Source organism: Glandiceps talaboti, chromosome 10 (genome assembly GCF_964340395.1).
Source record: "Glandiceps talaboti chromosome 10, keGlaTala1.1, whole genome shotgun sequence".
Taxonomy (NCBI): domain Eukaryota; kingdom Metazoa; phylum Hemichordata; class Enteropneusta; family Spengelidae; genus Glandiceps; species Glandiceps talaboti.
In genome coordinates this window covers 17,807,178-17,830,295 of record NC_135558.1, presented here as the reverse complement: position 1 = coordinate 17,830,295, position 23,118 = coordinate 17,807,178, and the positions used below count along the sequence as shown (strand labels likewise).

The window sequence follows — 23,118 nt, the reverse complement described above, 5'->3', positions numbered from 1 at the left end:
TGATCCGATAGATTGCCTGCAGTAGTCTGGGAATGTATCAAAGTATTGGAAATCTTCAGATACACCGTCACCACTCTCCTCTGAATTTACGGTTGCGTGAAGTCATTTCATGCAATGATGATCTTCCTTGTAAGGGGGCGAGAAAGTTCAATGTAGGATGAAAAATTAAATTCTTACATTTACATCTTTATATTAATATAAAGTCGGTATGTAGTGAGTAAAAAATAGTTCTTTTGTTGACACTTTACTTTATTTTAGTGCCATGCATTTACTATAGCAAAAATTCTTCCATTTCTCAATTTGACATTTTTTAAAGAAATATTTGTATTTAGGGGTACAAAACCCAAAAAATCCAGTAAAAGTAAAATAGATTTTGTCAGATGAGAACTAAAATAACTCAAATTGATTGATTCATATTTATCATCATATTTCCCATGATGCAACATTTAGGATATTCAAGATGGCGGGTTTGCAAGGTCTCCTTTCAAAGAATATTGTTTCTACTCATACCCACTCTGCTGAATAAAAAGTAATACATCGCCAGACATAATTCCAAGAATACTGATTCTTGTAAAGATGTTGTCTCATTTTGAAGTTTCCATATTTTGATACTACCATCCCAAAAGTTTGAAATGATAGTAAATGATATTATTGTGGCTGCAAACCTAGCACGATATAATATAAAAGTATGTCTGATGGGATGCCTGCTCCAGTGGTCTGACAACATTAACTGTTTTTCCATTTACAACCTGAAGGTTGTCTTTTGTTGACCTTTGACTGAATACACTCTAGTTGTAGTGTGTTAACATCTACACAAATTAGAAACAAGTATCAGCTGTGGCATAGTTTTACCTTTGCGGGGGGTGGGTAGCAACAAAGCAGTTTAGAGAAACAATATACATAGAGTACTACTTGCATTGTGAGAAACAAAACTTAAACATTTGATCAAATATATGCAGATCTTGTTTCATTAGAATTCGTCATTCTTTGTACTGCGGGTAACTAGGGTTCTTTAGCACAAAGGTGACAGGAGCAAGGGGAAGGTTTTACTATAAATGTTTGACACTTGTAAAGTTATTAACATTAGTTGGGTTTATGTGCCACTGATTTCTAAATTTAGTTGACTAATTCACAAGGTTTTGATTTCACTGGTTGGTAGCAATTTACTTACTAAATTTGAAGAATTCACAGGGTTTAAGTTGTGGGTAAATTGTTGACTGAAATTTAATGAAATTAATGTGAAATGCACCTTGAAAATAATCTGTTAAAATATTTGCTGTTACTTTGTTCATGAAAACTCCAATCAAGAAAAATATGTAGGAGTCACCGTAGAATTTATTGGAATAAAGGTCAATATGTTGTCAAAATTAAGCCATTTTAGAATCCAATATGGCCACCAAATACTGTGTTCACTCTATCAGAATAGAAAAGATTGTCAACTTCTTGAAAACCAGACAGTGGACCCAAAAAATAATTTTATTATTTCAAAATAGGACCAAAAGGAAGCTTCCATGTGGCAAAGTTTGGAGAGATTTTCAAGTAATTTCATGTTCAGTGAAATTTGTCCGAGAGGTGTATTGTTATGATCTGTGTTTTTTCTAATTTTGTGTCTACTCTTTCTTTATATATTGGTATATTCAGGGACCAGATTGTTATGTTTACAAAGAGAAAATAGAACTTCATAAGTATGGAATAGAAACCAACCTTCCAGCAAGTAAAGCAGGCAGGGTAAGTTACACAATACGGTAATTAGCTAATTACTATGCATATCTAGCAGATCAAATGTCCAACAGTATGGAACAGAGACTAACCTTCCAGAAAGTAAAGCAGGCAGGGTAAGTTACACAATACGGTAATTAGCTAATTACTATGCATATCTAGTTGATCAAATGTTTAAAGGTATGGAATAGAAACCAAACTTTCAGAAAGTGAAACAGACAGGGTTATTATGTTCCACAATATGGCAATTAGCTATTTACTATGCATATCCAGCTGATGGAATGTCCAACAGTATGGAATAGAGAGTAACCTTCCAGCGGGTAAAGCAGGCAGGGTAAGTTCCACAATATGGTAATTAACTAATTACTATGCATATCTAGCCACAGAGAACAGATGGGGTTTTGTCATCTTACTAACATGCAGTTCTCTTTGATTCCTGTTTACATAGTGGAGACATTGTTGGAATTTCACTCCCAAAGATTTGAACTCTGGCAGTGCCTTACAGTGCTTTGTGAAAGCTGAAGAACAGAAGAGAAAATGGATAGAGAATATCAACATGGCTCAGTGAGTAAAACAAATTCTTTCACCTTTTTAGGTGGGCTGAAACAACTAGAGTTATGAGTTGTGCATCGACATGAGCATCTAGAGTTATTGGTGGTCCAGCAAATAAGCAATTGTGTACATGAGAACAGCTGTGCATAACAACAATGATGATCTTCATAGCAACATACTATCATATGACAAAACCCCGTGTTAGTGTTACATTATGTACAGAGTATGCAAACATGAGCATAGTTGTTTGTAGAAACCGTAACCATGCCCATAGCATTCTCTGACATTTTTGACCAAAATAACAAAGTGATGAATGGCCCAGAGTTACACATACATGCAATACAAACATTAGCAACCATGACAATGTTCATAGCAACAAACAATCTTGGTGTTTGTCAAAATAGGAACAACAGGTTGCATGGCATCACAGTATACATGTACATGTATGGAAACACAAACAATTTTCACTTAATCAAAGAGATTTGAAAGAAAATACTTGATATGTGTATACATGGTGTGGGGTATGATATTTTTAGTCAAACAGTTCCATATGTAGACCATGATCATACTGAAAATGTACAGTTAGACTATGATACTGAAAATGTAGATGGGAGAAAGATATACTATGAAGATATACCAGTGAATTAGTTTTTTCATGATAAGCCAAGAAAACAGTTGTTTTCTATTTAAATTTTTTTTTTATTACAGGGAAAATATCACACCAAGGCATAACACAACCCACAAATATGCGTACACTACCTTTGATAAACCAGTCTACTGTGCTGTGTGCGCCAAACTTCTATGGTGAGTCAATCAATCAATCAATCAATCAATCAGTCTTTTGTGCTCTCTGTGGCAAACTTCTATGGTGAATAGGGTTATGTTTTCAGTATCTTGTGTCTTTCAATAATCAATCAATCAATCAATCAATCAATCAGTCTTTTGTGCTGTCTGTGGCAAACTTCTATGGTGAATATGGTTATGTTTTCAGTATCTTGTGTCTTTTAATCAATCAATCAATCAATCAATCAATCAATCAATCAATCAATCAATCTTTTGTGCTGTCTGTGTCAAACTTCTATGGTGAATAGGGTTATGTTTTCAGTATCTTGTGTTTTTCAATCAATCAATCAATCAATCAATCAATCAACCAATTAATCAATCAATCTACCATACTGTGCTGCGTGTGCAAAACTTCTATGGTGAGTCAATCAATCAATCAATCAAACAATCAATCAATCAAACAATCAATCAATCAATCAATCAATCAATCTACCATACTGTGCTGCGTGTGCAAAACTTCTATGGTGAGTCAATCAATCAATCAATCAATCAATCAATCAATCAAACTACTGTGCTGTGTGTGTCAAAGCTCTATGGTGAGTATGATTATGATAATAAGGCTTTAAAATTTACTTTGTTAGTATCGTGAGCTTTCACTTTGTTAGCATGTTGAGCTTTCACTTTGTTAGTATCTTGAGCTTTCAATTACTCACCCACCCACCAACCAGTTAATCAGTCAGTCAGTCAACAATCAATAAACTCAATTGAACAAGGTTAAACAACACATTACTGAAATGTTCACAGAAAAAATGACTAAATACACATTGATTTTTCGAAGGTTTGACTGAATGCTGAGCATGAAAAATAGATTTAGTAAAAAATACACAAGGAAAACAAAGTGAAATCAGACAAATCTGTGTTGAAAGGTTAGTTAAAGGTAAAAAGTCAGTCAATAACAAAGATATTCATTAGGCCTAATAAAAAAATTGTGTGGTTCCGATTACATTCAATTTTAGAATAGGTGGGGTAGGTAGATTTTTTATTATATTTATTTATTTTTTTGTCAGTTGTTAGTGTCTAGGTCAGGTAGTTATATAATATGTGTTTTCATATGGTCTCTGTGTTATTGGTTTCTTCCCATCATATGTACAGCCATTACAGATTGGAAGAACAGTTTCCCCATCCACTATTTCTTGTCAGACTTCACAATTTTTATGATTTTATTATTCTTTTTCTCAAATACGTAAAAAAAAGTCTAGGGTCGGCAGTGAAAAACTAGGTGGGGTCGGGTAACCGAAATCAAACAATTATTTTTTTAGGCCTAACGCGAGAACCAGGCCTGGTAAAAGCTACATGTATAGGACAATCTTATGAAACCAGCATAGTGTGTGATACATTAATTTTGGTCAGAAACCCCACTGAAATGACTGGATAACTCGGGTATATGTTACCTACTTACTGTCCATAACAAAATCACACTCATCTTGCCACTAATGACATGTTTATTTGTTATTTCATTACAGCGGTATATTTTATCAAGGCTACAAGTGTTCAAAGTGTGAAATCTGTGGGCACAAGCAGTGTCTGTCTAGTACTGGTAACTGTACACCAGCCAGAGTTCCTGGAGGGTCAGGTAAGCACTTAAGCAACATTCATTAGAATAAATACAAGTCTCCATTAAAGACATAGATCCCCCCCCCCCCAAAAAAAAAAAAAAAAAAAAAAAAAAAAAAAAAAAAAAAAAATGAAAAATTGAAAATTATCCAAAGACAGGGAAAACAGACATGTATTGTGAAAGACTATGAAATAGTCACCACTTGATAGCAAAGAGAGAGAAAGACTTTCACAAATAAATTAATAAGTATGGATGCCATTTAAAGCGAGTCATAAGGACAGACTCAATGACGTGCATGTGCCCTTTTAAGTATCTGACTCATGCATGGTTGGTGGAATGTGGTTCATGCATGTCAGAAATATGGCAGCAACAGACAAATGGATACATGGACAGCACACAGCTGAGATATGGCAGTAACAGACAAGTGGATACATGAACAGACACACAGCTGTACAGACAAACCTGAGTGATGTGCATGTGGTCATACTATCTGACGGAAATGTCAGGTTTGCATGGTTATTAAAATTTGGTTCTTGCATGTTGGAGGTACGACAAGTGACAGACAAGTTGATACGCAGACAGATGCATAGATGGACAGGTTTGGTTGTATTTGGTTTGTGCATGTGTAAGACATTGCTTGGGATTGAATGACAGCCATGCAGTCTGACAGAAGAACATTTGGACCTACCCAAATGATATACACATAACCCATTATAATGTACCCGGTACGACCATGGTATCAAATGTAGTTGAGTTTGTTTGATGCATGTCAAGAGAGATACAGTGGGTATGGGCAGACATAGTCTGCAAGGTAGGCCATGATGGGGTGCCCTCACATATCGATCAACCCCTCTCACAGACGGACATGCAGACAGATTGCGAAAGTGACAAACAGATAAGTGCACATGCCCAATACAGCATCAGACTATTGGGCAATTAGGTTGAATTAGGTTCATGCATATGCATTGCGATGGAAGGTGGGGGTTGGCTGGTTGGAGTTGGGGTTTACGGCCAGGAAGATGGATGTGGACAGACAGGTAGATATATATACCATATATAAAAACCTACCTGTATAGTTGGGATCTAGTACGATAGGTAGAAGGATTTAATCCTTTTTAGTGAGGCTGACAGGCTGATGTACTGCTGCCCAGTGAGTTGAGAAAGTCAAAGGAACCATAGCGAGGGAGAGTCATTGTAAAGCACTTTTGAGCACAGTGTAGAAAGTTCTAGTCGATAAATGACACTCTACTGATTATGACTTATTCTCTAAGATTTGGCAAAAATGGTACTATAGCATTTTTTCAAAATAATAATTCCTTATCATGAGGATTCTTCTCATGATTTGTTGTCTTTGCTGATATCATGGAACTTGACCATTAGCCACAATTATGATTCCTTATTTCATATGGAATATACAATTTCACAATACAATTGAAATGACGAGGTCTTTTGTATTCATGTTGTGGAAATAATAAGCCGACAATTACCACTTTTTGGCAATCTTACATTCAAAATCAGAACAATATTTGTTGTTATTATCTTTTTTTTTTATCCTTTTAGCTACAAAAACTGCAATAGACTTACAGTTTTAATGAACATGACATAGTAGGTCATGTGATGTTGTTTCAACTATCTCAAATAACGTTGACAAATGGCTAAGTTTCGTAATGGTAGCACATTGCACGCTTTGTAGATGTAGTGCCATTTTGACCTTTGACCTTTGTATGTTTGTTTTCAGCTCCTCCTCTTCCACCACCCAGAAAGGTATGTTATGCACAATAATTTCCAACCTGTAATATTTTCCACCATGCCTTTGATTATTCCCATATACCTGGAATGTATAATGTATTTGTCAATGTTGAAATGCAGTCATATTGTCTTGAGGCACCAAAAGTTTTTAGTTCCGTTTCCGACTTCAAATAATCACCCAAAGCTGTAACTTGAATATTTGTCCATAAATTTACTATTTGTTGACAACAGAGGTGATTTGCATATATTATGTAAAATGTCCATATATGGCCATTTTCATGCAGCTTGTTGTCCAATCAGAAAGTTCTTTTCATACAAGTAAAAACCAGCACCCAATTTGAAAACTTTCATTTTACTTTTTTATGCATATGCAATGAATGTAAGTCGCCATTTTGAAATAGAAGCCTGCATAACAAATCACTAAATTTGCCAATACTTTGGTCACCAGATGAGTGAAGCACAGGGTGTAAAAATACCAAAAATTCCTTGGGTGTCCCTGAAGGGTGGATTAATGAAATCGGAAACGGAGTTAAGTAACACTCAAGTAGTCACAGAATGCCTTTATATGCTTTGTATTATGTCAAGAAATGGCAGAAATTAGTCATGTACCCCCCCCCCCCCCCTTGACTACCCACCTTGAGCATCAGTGAAATTGTAGTTAGAGGATGAATAGCTGCAAACATGACCTATGACCTTTCACCCCACGTACATCATTTGCGCATCATGATAAGCATAACTAGTGTTGCTAGATGACTGTTTTTGTTTTGTTTTATTGTGATGTATAGCACAGCAGCATAGTTTTTTGTTAATTACGTGCTTGGGAATGCTTTTATCTTTTAATACATGAATGCATCAGCTTGCATGTGATAGTCAAAGAGATTGCAACTGTCGTATAAACCATGGAAACTGATATTTCATGGCATGTATTCCAAATAACATGGGTTCAAACCTAGATAATTCACGGAGCAGTTCAAAATCATATTTTGGTTATGCAATTTGAAATAATTTGAAATTTGCTAATTAAAAGAAAAGAAGTTGTCCTGAGATTGAAAGGTTACTTTTTGGACTATTTTGCTATTTTCGCCATATAAAAAGTGCAAATAAATTCCAAATCAGAAAAAAGTACTCTGGAATACTTCATGTATATCGAGGGTTCTCCCGAAATCGCCAAATCATGAATATTCATGAGCATTGGTATTAATTAGGTAGATGGATATCAAAGCTGTCAGTTATGTGAAAATTAAGTACAAACAGTTTGAGTGCTTGGGAATTTGTTGTCATGGTTACATGGGAGAACCCTGTATACAATGTACTGGGTATGCATGTCAGTGACCAAAAAAAAGGTACACGAATCAAAGTTTATAGTTGCTGTCTCGCTTTAACTGTTTCTATGGCACAAATGCCAAAGAAAGATAGTCTGCTCTTTATCTGCAGCCCCAACAAAGCCAATCTCAAACCAGACATTCTTTTCATGAAGGCGAGGTGAGTGACCATTAACCCTTAATCCAACTTGACCTGGGTGTGTGACCTTTAACCCTTAACCCATCATTACCTTGATGTGTGACCTTTAACCCCTTATTTTCAAGTGGTGATAACTTCAATACATTGCTTACGTATTGTAAAACACATCGGGATATCATTATATCTGTAAATTAAAACTTCATGGTTACTAATTTAGTGACATTGGTGTAAGGTTTTTATGTCATTATGTCCTTCTTTCCTGTCGTACCTCGTGTGTCTGTGTTGTACATGTGGTTTAAAGTGTGACATGTTGGTTTGGGATGATTGCAAACATGGTACATGGTACCTGTAATAGCATTTTACTTCACCCCCTACAGAGGGTCACAAAAGAAAGTTGACCTATTCTTAACACATACATGTACCTATAAGTATTGCATGTGTAGCTCATGGCATGGATAGCCGTGTTGTGAAAATAACAGTCTCTCGATTTCTTGGTCAATATCATGACTACACATGCAATATGTATGTATGTGAGAATAAGGACTCTTGAGGTGCCAAAATTCTATTTCAGGCAACAAAAATTGTAAAATGTATTTTGTGTAATCCGCTTTGCATGTATGTAGTGTTATATCTTGACTTGTTATGTCGATGGGAATGCAAGTAAGGGGAAAGTAACTCCATGTTTGTGATCAGTTAGTTCTACTACAGCCATGATCAAACCACAGTTTCGTTCAGTTAGGCACACAGCATATGAGTGCCTGTCCTTTCTATTCTGTTTCTCCTGACTGCCCCAATAGTTTTGACTAACTAAAACATTAAAAATAATGCCTGTGGTTGAGTCAGAGAAAATTATATCTCTTATGGTAAGGTGGTGATAACACTGGCACAAATTTGGGTAACTGTCTCAGTCTTGTTTTAAAGGGGAATGCGACTCCAGGAAATAGATGTATTTTCATAAACTTTGGGTTCTGGAGAGTCATTTCATGATTTCCTTTAACTGATGTAAATTCTGTTTTCATACATCCCCACCGTTGCCTCCTGCGACTACTACATTTATGCAACACTTGTGATGATATTTATTAGATGCACATTGAATAGTGATGACTATTTATCTATTGTTATATAATAAGATGTAATAAGTGCATAGGAGTCATGAATATCATTGAGCATCTAATAAATATGCATGTCTGCAGAGTCCAATGATGCAATGGTGAACCACTGTGAGAACAATAGAGGTGAAATAGAGTTTTGGTGATTCTTGGCAATCGTGTAAAATGTATGTGATGAGATATCATGTGTTGACTCTTGAGTACCCAGTTTATGGGATGGGAATACCTTTAATATCCGGGAGTGAATTTCCCCCTTAATGTTATTGGTTGTTCCATGTGTATGGCTGTTATAAATATAACGTGAATGTTGGATAACAGTAATTAGGTGTATGTCTCTTGCTGTCTTTGATAAATGAATGAATGAATGAATGAATGAATGAAAATATGAATATAAATGAAAATGAAGTAATTGACCTTTGAAGTTGACTGATCATGACCATGAAACTTGTAATGTGTATGTGTTGTTTCTAACTTTCCATACTTGGCATGCACTAACATGATGTAGTCTGAGTCTGTACGGCGTGGGATGACACTTCCAAACAGGGTATTCATTTTATCATTGTCTGTGTAAATGTTACCATGTAAAGTAAACTTTGTTAGGTGTTTCACTTGTGTGTTAGTTGTACTGATGTGGCATTTATAGCACTGAGGTACAAGAGTGCGATGGGCATGATGAAATGTTAGTCTGTCTGTCTGTCTGTCTATCTATCTGTGTGCATGAATTTTTTAATTCAAACACTGTTGAGCCAGTTGCAGTGAAAATTGGTGGAGATGTTACTTTTGGGGGTCTAATTGGTTCAAGGCAGAATGATTAATTCAATGATATGCAAATTTGGTTGCAAGAAATTTATTTAATTACAAAACAGCTTGGCTGATTGGTCAGAAATTTTGCAAGGATGATTTCTAGTGGTGTGTAGATGAAGAATTGTTCAAGAGAATATGTAATTTTGGGCCGAAGGTCTTGAATTCTAGAAGTAATATGCGGATTTGTCTCAGATTTGTTTTGGATTTTTCTTTTGGACTAGAGAGTTTTTTAGGGCAAAAAGAAAACCTAGCAACTATGTTCATACCTGTATAAACAATTGACTACAGAGTTTAGGGTGAAAAGAATTCCTTGCTACCATGGTCGCACCTTTAGTAATAGCTTGTCTGGAGTTTATGGCCAAAAGAAATTCTAGCAATCATGATAACACCTTTAGTAACAGCTTGACTACATAGTTTTGAGTACAAAAAGCATAATGGGTGAACTCTACACTGTAATTTATGAAATCTGTATGATAATTGTCCTTGCAACTTCAACTGAAGACTTTGGTAATTAGTTTTGTAACAGTAACAGCATGTAGTCAGTTGTGCTGCAATACCATTGGTGCTGTTTTTATGTGTTTTATGGATATTCTGAAGGGAGGAGTGTGTAACATTCTGTGCATTTTAGCTGGGTAAAATGTCACTTTTGTTGGTTAATGAGGATGGTTTTTTTTGTAAACTTTTTCACTGTTACTATCAGAAAATGAAATAGTTTCATGTCAGTTTTGTTTTCTGACTTCAATTCCCAATCAAGACAAAGTCTCTCTTGTGCATGAAACCACTATGGAGATTCCACAAAATCATTCTGTATGCTACAGACAAATCCTTGTTATCACGTTCCTTCACCTTTAACTTCACATGCCAATTGGTAATATATTAGCACACTTGCACCACGTGTAGCACAGTGCTAAGAATGACAAGTGGCAAGCAAGGTTTTGGCTTACCAAGATAGACTCAAACTAAAACTATTGTAGCAACTTATTGATAATATAAGCTATTGAATAGATGTTGGTTTAATTGTCCTCAAAGTAGGGTGTTATTTCTGATGACTTTCATGATCCTTCTGTGTACATTTTAGGGATTCATACATACTCTCTCTTCTTCCACACTTTGTTCAACATGGAAGAAGAGAACGTAGTCAAACATAGATGAAGAGAATTTGTGTATAAACAAAGATTTTAGTCTGGGTCTATCTTCATAAGCTGAAACCTCTCACCACTATAGTACATGTAGATGGAATCATCCTGTCCACACCATGTATCAATGACACAATGTGCACTTTGGCAAATGTTACTATGTGTGGTATATTTGGATATTAGTAAATGTTCTAGACCATTCTGTTGAGTTTATGTCTTTGGAAACAAGAGTTGTGTGATGTGGAATTTCAGAACAGTTGATGTGATGTAGAATTTCAGAACAGTTGTTGTGATAATGCGTTTAATTTATAACTACCCTCCTTTATAGATGTCGTGTCCAGCTGTGATTATTAACTCAGAAGTTAGAGGAGTACTCAATAGAGCAAAGTCATGTGAGTGCATCATTAGTATTTAGCTCCTGAAGTGTGAATGTCAGGAAGGCGCTATTTCAAAATTGTATTCTTTTAGTCCATCTTGTCCTCAGTCTGTTTATCATCGGTCCATCTGTTCTCTGTCTTACGCTGATATGCATGAACCAATTCAGTTGATACTACAATGCGCATACACACATCTTTTTGTTTTTTGTGACCTCACCAATTGTGACTGAATAGCAGCCATATCTGTCTGATTAATTCAAAGTATACTGAATGAATACTCAGAAATTGTAAAACAAATTCAAGTGTCTACCCCCATACTATGCGAACACCTTGATCTTCAACCTTCTTGGGCAGATGTCAAAATGAACCATTTTTTTGCACATTGGAGACAATTTTTTTGTATTTTAAGTGGGGGTTGACTTTGTTTTTTTGACATTCACATACCAATATCTAAATGAAGTAAGTGTTTCTGTATTGCAGACACTTTGGCGTATTTAAGAGTACCATTTCAGTCAAATCTTGTACAAAAGTGATACCGAATGTGAGACATTGCCAGAGTTATCATTTTGGCACTTATAACATGTTTGACTGAATAACAGCTATGTTTGTCTGAAAAACCCAGTATTTGTTTAATAACTTGCTACTTACATGTATATTACAGGGAGACTTGATTAAAAAGTGACTGTGACAAGGTCAAATGTCAAAACCAGTTTTCTCTTCAGAAAATGACCTTTGACCTTAACATACATTTTAGTACCAAAAAGTAATATACTAGATAAATGCAAAAGTTTTAAAATCAAAACACCATTTAATTGTCAACACGCATGTTATCAGAGAAACTTGCAGATTGGTTGAATGTTACATGTGCAGAATGTGTTATTAAATGATGTGTGTTTACTGTTTGTTTCCCCCTTTCCATAGCTGACAACGGAAAGACATCGTCAAGTTCAAGACGACAGTGGATCGCAACACATAACTATGCTGGCATGCCTAATCCTCCTGCCCCACAGTGCAAACCACTACTGTTTGCACCAAACGACATCATAGAAGTCAGAAATAGGTCTGATGATCATTGGTGGGAAGGTCGCAATGTCCGTACAAGTGCCACTGGTGTCTTCCCTAAATCATACGTCACACAGAAGGTACTGTAAACGTGGAAATGTTCGCGTAAGATTTATTTTCGCTAATTTCGCTACAAAACAAAAACGCGAAAATAAGTAGTAGCGAAAATATATATTTCTGCATAATGCAATGTACCAGTATGGTTATTAGTGAAAATTAATCTTTGTGAACTACATGAAGACTGTAAAATCGCAAAATTTTCTAGTCGTGAAAATATGCAGGTTTACAGTATGTTTTAAGTATCACCTTGACAAAGATTCAGTTGTACTGAGAAGAAATAACTTTGTATATGTATGCGTAATGTATTTATGTGTGTGTGTATGTATGTATGTATGTATGTATGTATGTATGTATGTATGTATGTATGTATGTATGTATATGAGTGTATATGTATTTGACATCTATGTATGTGTTTGTGCATATGTATGTACATGTGTGTGTTAACATGTATGTGTGTGTGTGTGTGTGTGTGTGTGTGTGTGATATGAACAATTTTCTCTGATATCTGATATAAAAATGGACTACCTTTTCAAATATTTGATATTTTAGTCTGAATATGAACCGACAACAATTAACTCAAACCCGAGATCACCAGCACCCATTCCTGAGGACCTACCCAGCCCAGTGTCTCCAATGACACCTACAATGCCAATGTCACCAACCACACCAATGTCACCAACAGACTTCAATCGTTATCCTTGGTAAGAACTATTGTCACGTGTTCATTTGATATAATACCTAGTACCATGTACCTGTCTTGTACTTAATGTGGTGCCATAAAGGTAGAAGCCTCATAAAGTTTCTGCTGCAACTTTGTTGAAAAAAATTTAAGCTTTTCTAAGTTAAACAAGAAGAAAAATCAAGAGGCATAATATGCAAATTATTCAAATACATGACCATATTTAAATTCAACTGTAACAGTTGTAGAGGAAGTTGAAAATCATTTTTCAATAACTTCACATTCTTGTCCAAACTGAGCAGGTGTGCTAGAATTACATGTTTTCCCCCAATATTTTTCTTCATTCATCCAAGGAAAATGCTAGTGACCTAATGGGCCTTTGTTACTACTCGTCTATCTAGTGACTTCTAGTGACAACCCTTAGGTCACAAGTATGTTCTGGCTGAATGAAGAAAAATATTGGCGAATAACATAAATCATACCAGTGCCTGTACTATCGAAGACAAATTGGGGAAAGTAATAGCAATTTTGAACGTTTTGACTTTTATTTCGAACACAGCAGAACCAGTGATGTTGACACATATCATCTTGACATAGAATGACCAGAGTATATATTCCATATTTTTTGTTCAACTTGGCTTGTGCACGGTATAATATGATTTGTGGTATTCTTTTTTCTTTTTAACAGGTTTGCAGGAAACATGGAAAGATTAAATGCAGAAAGCAAACTAGACAAATGCCCAAATGGTGCTTTCCTAATCAGAGGCAGTACAAGGACAAATGCTTATGTACTCAGTATCAAGTAAGGACAAGTTTTAGACATTAATCTTTCCATGTGTGGGGTGGGAAGGAAACAGATAGGATGGTGGGAAAGGGGAGGGGTGAGATAAGTTAAGGGAGAGAAGCAGAAAACATGTAATAAATCATTAATCAGAGGAGATGGCGGGAAAGGGGAGGGGATGAGATTAGATAAGGGGGAGAGAAGTATGATAGAGAAAAAACATTAGCAAGACTATATTGTAGTACTAGTGGTGGGTGTGTTTAACCTAAAAAAGCTAGGCTTTATTTCCATTTTATAATATTTTGTAACTTTTTAAGGAGAAACTGTTGTATGACCATGGTTTCTGTACAGAATGGTGCAGTAGTTCAACATTAAGTTTAGGACAAAATCCCCTCCCTTCTTCGCCCTAAACTTACGTTCGCAAGTGCGACATCACACGTTTATATAATGATGTAAACCATGATGCAAAATGTAGTGGTCACACTACTACGATTGGTGCAATGAAAAAAGATTGGTAAACATGAAGTTCCAACCTTATGAACCTGTTTACTGAGATGATGGTAAATACAACAAAATTCTACCAGAAACCCAGCACTGTATATTGTATGACTGTCATATTAGAAGTAAATTTTTATCAGCTTATCTCACTAGTAAATACAGAAGCTTTTATCATTGAAGGCGTGAAAGTTTTGGAAATGTGGTTAGAAGTTCAGCAATCGCATTGATGCCAGACCCCTCTCCCCCTCCCCCCACGAACAAAGTTAGCTTATTGAGCTTGTGTGACATTATGTGATCATCCCTTAGTAGTTCTGAATTGTATAGTACTAGTTTTGAATTTTGCTGTAGTTAAGATTTCTGTACAGAATTGTGTAATAGTTCTAAATTGTGTAGAAGAACTGTATACATGTAGTAATGCAGCCTTTTGTTGTACCGTTTGTTCTGAATTGTGTTAAGGAAAATCTTGAGTCCCGCAAACAAATGGAAATGTTGGAAAGATGAAGTAAATATGGATATATCCTTACTATAATATTAATACCAATACTTTATTAATCCAAATTAAACTCAGAAATTATTTATGTTACTTGTATTGGTTAGCAAGACTTTTAATAACATGTTTTTTTTTTCTCTCAATGCTTAGGCATAATAATGCCCCCAAACACATCAAGATCCGTGATACAGGAGACAAATCTAAGCACTTTTTAGCTGACACTAAAATGTTTGACAGTATTCCTGTAAGTATTTGGAAAATATCTCATAAAAATTGATCATTTTGAACACATTCCTTGGGAATCTAACAAGGAAATCTTTTCCACCAGAGTTCTTTACTTCTTTCATAACATTTCACACTTGGGTAAATTATCATAAATTATATCAAAATCAAGTGATGATGGTGGTGGTGGTGGTGGATGTGGTTATGGTGATGATGATGATGATGATGATGATGATGATGATGATGATGTCATTATCTGGTGTTGTTGTGCTGATCAATCTAAAGAGTACATTTTATAATTTTGTTATTTATGGTTGTCCAGTAGACGTACTGTTTGTGTTGACACAATTTGAAAAAAAAAATATTAAAGGAAGATTTGACTTTCTAGGATTGTTATGACATCATATCTGAATGACAGTTTTTGACTGTTATATCTATAGATAATAATAATAATAATAATAATAACTTTATTTGCCATGTGCCAAATATAGCATTGGAAATTGATTTTTCACACGAGCTCATAAAAGAAACAAATCGGGAATAAAACTGACAATAAAATAAGAAAGACACAACAGACAATAAAAAACACACACGGTACTAAAATACAATATTGACAAGTTGTTATAAAAGATGATTCTTATGTAATCACTAAACATTCTTTTGTGTTGCTTTCAGGATTTGGTATCTTTTTACGAGAGTCATTCACTGTCCCCCAGCTTTCCAGGTGTTGATACAACACTACAGATGCCCTTTAAAGGTATTATCAGCAGGAAATCAACATGGTCTGGTATGATAGTTTTTATGATTTTTTGGTGATCATAAATACCATTTTACCTGCTGTGAGCTACAGGCATTAACGCAATGGAGAGGTTTTGTAATTTATGTCTGTCTGTCTGTCTGTCTGTCTGTCTGTCTGTCTGTCTGTCTGTCTCTTTGTGTTCTCTCCGTCTCTGTCTTACAATCTAGCATTAAGGCTGGCTGTTTTTGTATGTATTCTCAAAATTTCAAGCTATTTGCATATTTGTAAACATCTGTCTGCTCAGCATGTTAAAGAGTGTTCCATTAGTAGAACACTTAAATCCCATGCTTGTTGAAAGCTTTGCATATTAATTAACTTAATTTGCATATTGATAAACAAAAAGTGTCTGCTCATAAGCATGCTAACACCACTAGAAGAGAGTAAGCAGCATGTCACACTAATTTCAACATTAAATAATCACAATAAAACAACCATACATGATGAAAATTTCAACCCTTGTCATAATCTGGGCCCTTCCCATGCATTGTACATTTTGAAAATAACTGCAAGATTGGTAATCACATTACATGTTGCATGATAAATGTGTTCACAGCGTCTTTGCTATGATGTTCCATGATGTTACCATTGTCTCCCCAAATTGCAAATAATTCCTGACATTTTCATCCACTTTTAAGCTGTTGCCCATTTTCAGTTCCTTTTTGGTATCTCTGTAGTTGATATTTCATGCGATGTTTCCAAGAATTGATGTACAGACAACACTGACAAATATACACAGCATGAATATGCATGAGTAGTCCTGAGTTGAAGGGTATCAACATTTCATTATCCAATAACCAGTTTAAATTTTCTTTCAGGTCCCAAATCCTATGATTCCATTGGAAAAGCAACGGCACTGTATGACTTTGCTGCTAGAGACACAAGAGAATTATCTCTGGAAGAAGGAAATATAGTCAATATTCTCAGCAAAGCAGGAGGTCATCGTGGCTGGTGGAAAGGTCAAATAGATGACAGAGTGAGTGTAACTTTTCATTTTACAAATCAAAGTAGTACGACTCTGGTTTACTAAACTAGGTTGAAAGTAATCTATTGTTCTTCAATGTGGTAGATTACACAAGTGGATGATAGCGGTTTCTCTATTGTATGATTCTAATCACCCTGTGATGAAGATAGTGTAAACATTGGAAGTGCTTATAATAAACAGTACAACTGCAAGTTCTCTGCAGACACCTCTCTACTGAGACTATAATTAAACCAACGTCAATTCAGTAACTTATCACTGTTGTATCAACATGTTGCGACAACAATTTTAGTTTGTGTCTATCTTAGTAAACCAAAGGCTCAATTACCAGAGTAATGAGTACATATGGGTGGGCATGTTTTCCTTTCACTTCAACATAAATGGAATTGCGCCGCAGTAAGTATTTGTGTGGTGCCCGAGTCTCTGCATTGAGTTCTTCTTTGTATGAAACAGTAGAGATGTCTGTTCAGCTTTGATAATGATGTCATATCCTGTTACTTGTGATGACACGTTGTCTGGTATTCGACACCTGCCTTGTCAATTTTGTTATTAGCTAATAAAGACCCAGTCAGGTTGTCTGACCGAACTATAGTATAAGTTCAATGTTTTTGCTCAGGGTGGTAAGTAGGTAAAATCTACCAGAGTTCCCATGTCATTTTACCTGGGTTCCCAAACAAAATTATCATAGACTCTATGGGGAAACACTGCAATTTTTACCCCTTTCTCCCTTTCTGTTCCCGGGGTTCGCAAACCTTCCCAAAAAACACTGAAGTTGGTCCAGAGGAAAGTGTGATCCTATCTTTTAAGGCTTCACTGATAAAATAGCAATATCATTATTATAGTATTTGCACTAATGCAAGAATCTGGGATTGAACCATGGGCCTTTACAGATTGTGTTCAAAATCTTGTTAATAGTTGACTTTCCCATTCCAGGATGTGTTACATGAGATGCCATCACTTATGTTGTTATGTGTAGGCTTGTTTTGTTTTTCTTACATAGTTATAAAGTACCATTTTCATTGTTAAATGATCAAGAGACAAATTAACCTCTTTAATTACAAGCAATTTAAAGAACAAAGACAAAACATCATCAATGAATAGCGTTTGCAAACCCCCAGCACATACAGAATACATGGGGAGACATGTGATGCATCTCGGAACCGACAACATCTGTATTCCATAGTAATTCCAACTTCTTTCTTTCTGTATCTCTCTCTTTTCCAGGTTGGGTATTTCCCATCAACATATGTGGAAGAACATTAATAAGCCTGATGTGTGATGTATTCATCTGATATCAACCAGAATCCTACTAAAAGTGGTACATAATCACTCACAATTAAAACCATTCCTTGCCACATTACCAGGAGGAAGTTTGAGATATTTGTAGTGGCCTTGCCACTCCTTGTAAATGTATAGATCTAGACACTCAATAGACAGAGAAAATTACCAGTGTATAATATTATATTACCTTTTCTTACATCAGTATTATAATTTGGATCCTTCAAAAGTACATATATACAAACAAATTTCAATTAAGTCACATTTGGTTGGTTGGTTGGTTGGTTGGGGAGTCATTTGTAGGAGTAAAGAAATCTGTCTTGTGAATCAACATTATTGGGGTTCAGTGACTGTCTCTTCCACATCTGACCTCCCCCACCCCCCGCAGCAACTCGTATTTTGGTACAGTCATATTGTTCATATTTGGTCTGACAATTGTATTATACAAAGAAAGGGGTGTTAAGGTGCAGTCAACATATTCATTTGATTACCTGAAATACAAATCCATTAATTATGCATAACTGTTTTAAAGTGTTGAATGAACATTTTGTAACATATACAATTATATACATGAAATGAACTAAGTGAGAGTTTGTAAATTTATACATGTTGGCTTGTAAGTGTGAAAGGTATATTGATTAGAAGTAGACCTTTCTAGTGAGAAGCGCCATCTAGTGATAAGTGGGGCCGTGGCATCTCTCTTATACAACTGCATCTTTTGAGAACCCCTTTATATTAAAAAACGTTTCTTGAAGTATTGATGTATTTTCCAGGATTTAAAAATGTACAGATGAAGTGAAAACAAATATCCATTTGTTAACCAAGTCTTAATTTACATATATAATTAACAGGTTTGCATACCTTCATTTATTTCATATAGATAACCAAGTGGCACATCGGTTTTTAAGTTCTTTTCTCATTTGCCAATAACATTTGGAGATTTTCCTTCATATTGTAAAAGATTAATGAAGGTTGTGATATCAATAACAATATTATTATCAGTGTTTTGGTTAAGGAAGAGAACAAATTAAGCAAGACATTCACAACTCTACAATCACTCAATCTTTAATAAAATCCCAATTTATCAGATTCAAACGCCCTATTTACAATACCTAGATTGTTATATGCTAGCTCATTAAGTATGCACTAGGTCATTACATATGCGCACTTGCCATTTAATATACATATGACTTCATCATAATGCAGTGTGGCCAATTGCACTTGAAGTGGGGATTTACCTTCCCAGAGAAGTCTGATATAGAAGATAACACACAGCATGATAGCAATTAAATCGGTTAGATGCTTCCAAGAACTATAAAGTGATAAAGACCATGTTTTTAATGCCATCAACAAGGAAGTGTAGTGTAATATGCAGTACAACTCACCACTTGGACATTCACAAATGTAGAAACCATTTTTTTCAGCAATGTGTGCTTGACAATCACTGTTTCAATATGTTTCTCTGGTTAATCATAGACAATAAATGTATCTGGCTTGGCTTGGTGTTTGTCAGCTTTTGCTTGTATTCCTTCTTTGGTTAGTAGTACCAGTATAATATTAAGTTTCTGATATTCTTTTATTTTCAAATCTCGGATATTCTTCTTGGATTTCAACACCAATTATGCAAACCCTACTTGACAAGATATGTAACTTTCAACCGTTTTGTATTTTTACTATTTTTTTGTAGACACATTAGTTACAGGATTCAAAAAGTTTTTTTTTTTAAATGAGTTCATCTAAATTTACACATGTATTCAAGAAAAAGTAAAGAAAACTGAGCTCAAATATCTTACACAGTCAATTTGTGTTCTAGATGGAGATCACATTTATTACGTGAGATAGTAGTAAGCAATTATTCATTAGAGATATTGTTGGTAGTTATCCTGAGTGTCCTTAAAGCATTTTGTTTAACAGAAATATTCAGAAGTGAAGAGATTTCGAACATGTGACATTTTTTTGTACATTTGTAAATTTAAGTATTTTCAATTAGTTAGACACAATATACTGAAGAGTTGTTTCCTTGTGGAAATCGGAACATCTTACACATTAATTAGGCAAACTAGTATTTCATACTTTTGACAATTCCTACAACCCTTAACACTGAAGTAAAGCACATTCTCTGTTTGTCACACTCATTTATAGCATTCGTACTTCGTTTAATAGTGTACTCGTACTCTTTCAATTGCTTTAATTATAAGCATAGTATGTGGCCTTTCTAATGTAGTCTATTTTGAGAGTGCTAATGAGAAAGACTGGTTACAGTGAATGTAGCCATCAACATTGATTATATTCAGGTCTCAATTAAATCTAGGCAGTGTGTTATGCCATCTATATTTATAGTCTAGTCATTGAATAGTCATTAACTCTTTCCTTGCTTTGCACTGCAAACATTGATTACATTGTTAGATACCACATAAGTGGTGAGATCAATAGTTCAATATAGGATAAAAGACAAAAAAATTTTTAGTTAGGCCTCAGACCCTTCCAACTAATTTGGTCAAAATTGAAAATGTTTCTAACAGCACAATCAATTCAAACCAGTATGTAGTAGTATATAGTGCTATGAATACAGAGCTCCCCTCCCCCATAATAATTTAGTTTTGTATCCTACATTGAACTATTGATCTCGCCCCTAAGTGGCTAATGATGGAGATGGTGTACTTTTCCACTTGATATAGAGGCTATAAACAATTGTGATAAAACATGCAAATTATTTACTTGATTGTTCCAAAATGTGTTGCCTGACAAAAAGCATTAAAGCATTTAAGTTTGCAACACATGGCAATCAGTGAATTGATCACAAAATCCTCTTCGCGGACATCTGGAAAACAAATTGCAAATTCTTGGAAATCTTTGGAACTTGTAAGTTTATGATCATATATGATATAAATATATGTCAAATGTTGCTCACAGTGGACTATTTTAGAATATCGGTAATCAAATTACAGCACTTCCAGGATCACGTCAAGTTCGAGAAGCAGTTAGCAAGACATATTTGTTATCTTGATTTGAAAGAAAGGATAAATAAAAAGTTTACAATGACATAGGCTTCCAGAGAATTCATAACATTTGCCTTGCCATATTTTGGTGAAAGTAAATCAGTATTCAGTTATTCCTTCTTCATAACTAGTCTATTATCCAAGATATATCAATTATAAAGTATAGAGGAAATTTTATATCACAATAACCATGAACTAGAGTGAAAGCATTGTGTTCAGCAGATGGGCAGGATTGGTCTCTCATAGGACTTTCTGTGTTTTTCTTACATTTTTCCTTTTTTATTAAGCCAGTGTAACAAATTTCAATGAGTATGTATCATTTGCAAAATTTGTCAGTATAAAGAGAAAAAAGGCTAAATTTATGCATGTGATGTCAACAGAGTAACGTCTCGTATTAGGAAATTGTAATTTGCTTGATATACATGTAATGAATGACAATATTTGGTTTTCTGTGAGCACCAAGTAATGATGATATGGTGACATGCTTCTCCATGGTTTCGGCTAACCTGTTAAATTTTGCCTATTTACATGTGATATGAGGAGAGATGTACATACAGTGGTGAAGATTCAACAAAAACTGAGATAAATGCATGTCAGGGGCCTCTTGCCCCAGGAGAATGACTGCACAAATTTCATGACCCAAGAGCAGACAAAATGTCATGGTCATTGTTTTGATTCAGATCAGATCTATTACTCAAATGATTGAGTAGATGTTACAGGTGACTGATTTTAAATTGTACTTGCTGTAACATTGCTCTTTCAGAAATGTTTAATAGTGAAAGGCATACAGTCAGTTGTATGTGGGAAAAGTTTATTTAAACATTGCAACAAATTACTACCCAGGTAGTTGAGCCTTCTGTTTTCTAACATAGACACAAACTAAAACTAATGTCACAATTTGTTGATACAACTGTGATAAGCTATTGAATGGACGTTGGTTTAATTACAGTTTCAGTTGGGAGATGTCTCTCAAAATTAGTTTATTTAGCGTTCCATAAACTTGCAGTGCTGTTTTGGGACTTCCAATGTTTACACTATGTTGAACACAGGATGATTACAATCACACACCAGAGGAACCTCTATCACCTATTTATGTAATCAACCACATTGAAGAACAATAGATTTAGTTTGCATCTACCTTAGTAAACCGAAGGCTGGATTACTAGTGTCGTATAACAGCTGAATTCTTCACGGTGATGTACCCAGGATAGCATAAGCAATCAATTGTATGTAGGCAAAGTTTATGTTGCAACAATTTTATATTATATATACTGTATAGAGAATATATAGTGTATATATATATATATATATATATATATATATATATATATATATATATATATATATATATATATATTCAAATAATAGATATGAACAAAAATAAGTGATTCAAAAATTAACTAAATATTGATATTATGAATCATAATCATACCCATGTACAACTCTTTTAAACCATTTTTGATATCACTAATAGAAAGAAATCTCAACATGTGAGTCGTCTTTGTGATAAAAAATTTGGCAAAAACTTTTGTTTCACATTATTGCACAAATAATACAATCTTGTATAAACAGTATTTGAATCATGTGACACTGTACAAATAAGAATGCAGACAAATAGCTTTGTAGATTTGCTTGAAATAGTAGGTAAATATTACATATGTTTAAATCATTTACATTATTTGATACTCTTTGTTTTCAGTAATTTTTCTTGATCTGAAACTTCAGAAAAATGGGAAAATATTGTATATTATCAAGTTCCACAGAGCTAAAAAAAAAACTTTCTTTCATTTAATTCACACGAAAAAAAGGCTTTTTGAGTTGGTGTTTAAGTTAGGGCACTTCAGTTACAGTATTAATTTTCAATTAGGAATAAAGTTATTTGCTAGCTGGAAGTTCATCAAACCCGTCAAATCAGAGCTTCAGTATAGCGATATGACTCCATAACAAAAGTGTAGTTTTGTAGAAT

General features: G+C 34.7%; 1 protein-coding gene across 5 annotated transcripts in view; it reads left to right on the top strand.

Annotated features, from left to right (window-relative positions):
- Positions 1 to 22,435, top strand: part of LOC144440787 (guanine nucleotide exchange factor VAV2-like) — a 56,048-nt gene extending 33,613 nt beyond the window's left edge. For 3 of the 5 annotated variants that reach the window (XM_078130174.1, XM_078130171.1, XM_078130172.1), the window contains 15 exons: positions 1,642 to 1,728; positions 2,168 to 2,283; positions 2,980 to 3,075; positions 4,578 to 4,687; positions 6,408 to 6,433; positions 7,853 to 7,900; positions 9,494 to 9,532; positions 11,257 to 11,320; positions 12,227 to 12,447; positions 12,977 to 13,128; positions 13,795 to 13,908; positions 15,026 to 15,119; positions 15,773 to 15,884; positions 16,712 to 16,869; positions 18,100 to 22,435. In XM_078130174.1, coding sequence (XP_077986300.1) covers positions 1,642 to 1,728; positions 2,168 to 2,283; positions 2,980 to 3,075; positions 4,578 to 4,687; positions 6,408 to 6,433; positions 7,853 to 7,900; positions 9,494 to 9,532; positions 11,257 to 11,320; positions 12,227 to 12,447; positions 12,977 to 13,128; positions 13,795 to 13,908; positions 15,026 to 15,119; positions 15,773 to 15,884; positions 16,712 to 16,869; positions 18,100 to 18,138 — 1,476 coding nt within the window. In that variant the 3' untranslated portion in view covers positions 18,139 to 22,435. The remainder of the gene's footprint in view (positions 1 to 1,641; positions 1,729 to 2,167; positions 2,284 to 2,979; positions 3,076 to 4,577; positions 4,688 to 6,407; positions 6,434 to 7,852; positions 7,901 to 9,493; positions 9,533 to 11,256; positions 11,321 to 12,226; positions 12,448 to 12,976; positions 13,129 to 13,794; positions 13,909 to 15,025; positions 15,120 to 15,772; positions 15,885 to 16,711; positions 16,870 to 18,099) is intronic. The other 2 variants (XM_078130175.1, XM_078130176.1) reach the window with 2 other exon arrangements.
- The last annotated feature ends 683 nt before the right edge of the window (positions 22,436 to 23,118 follow it).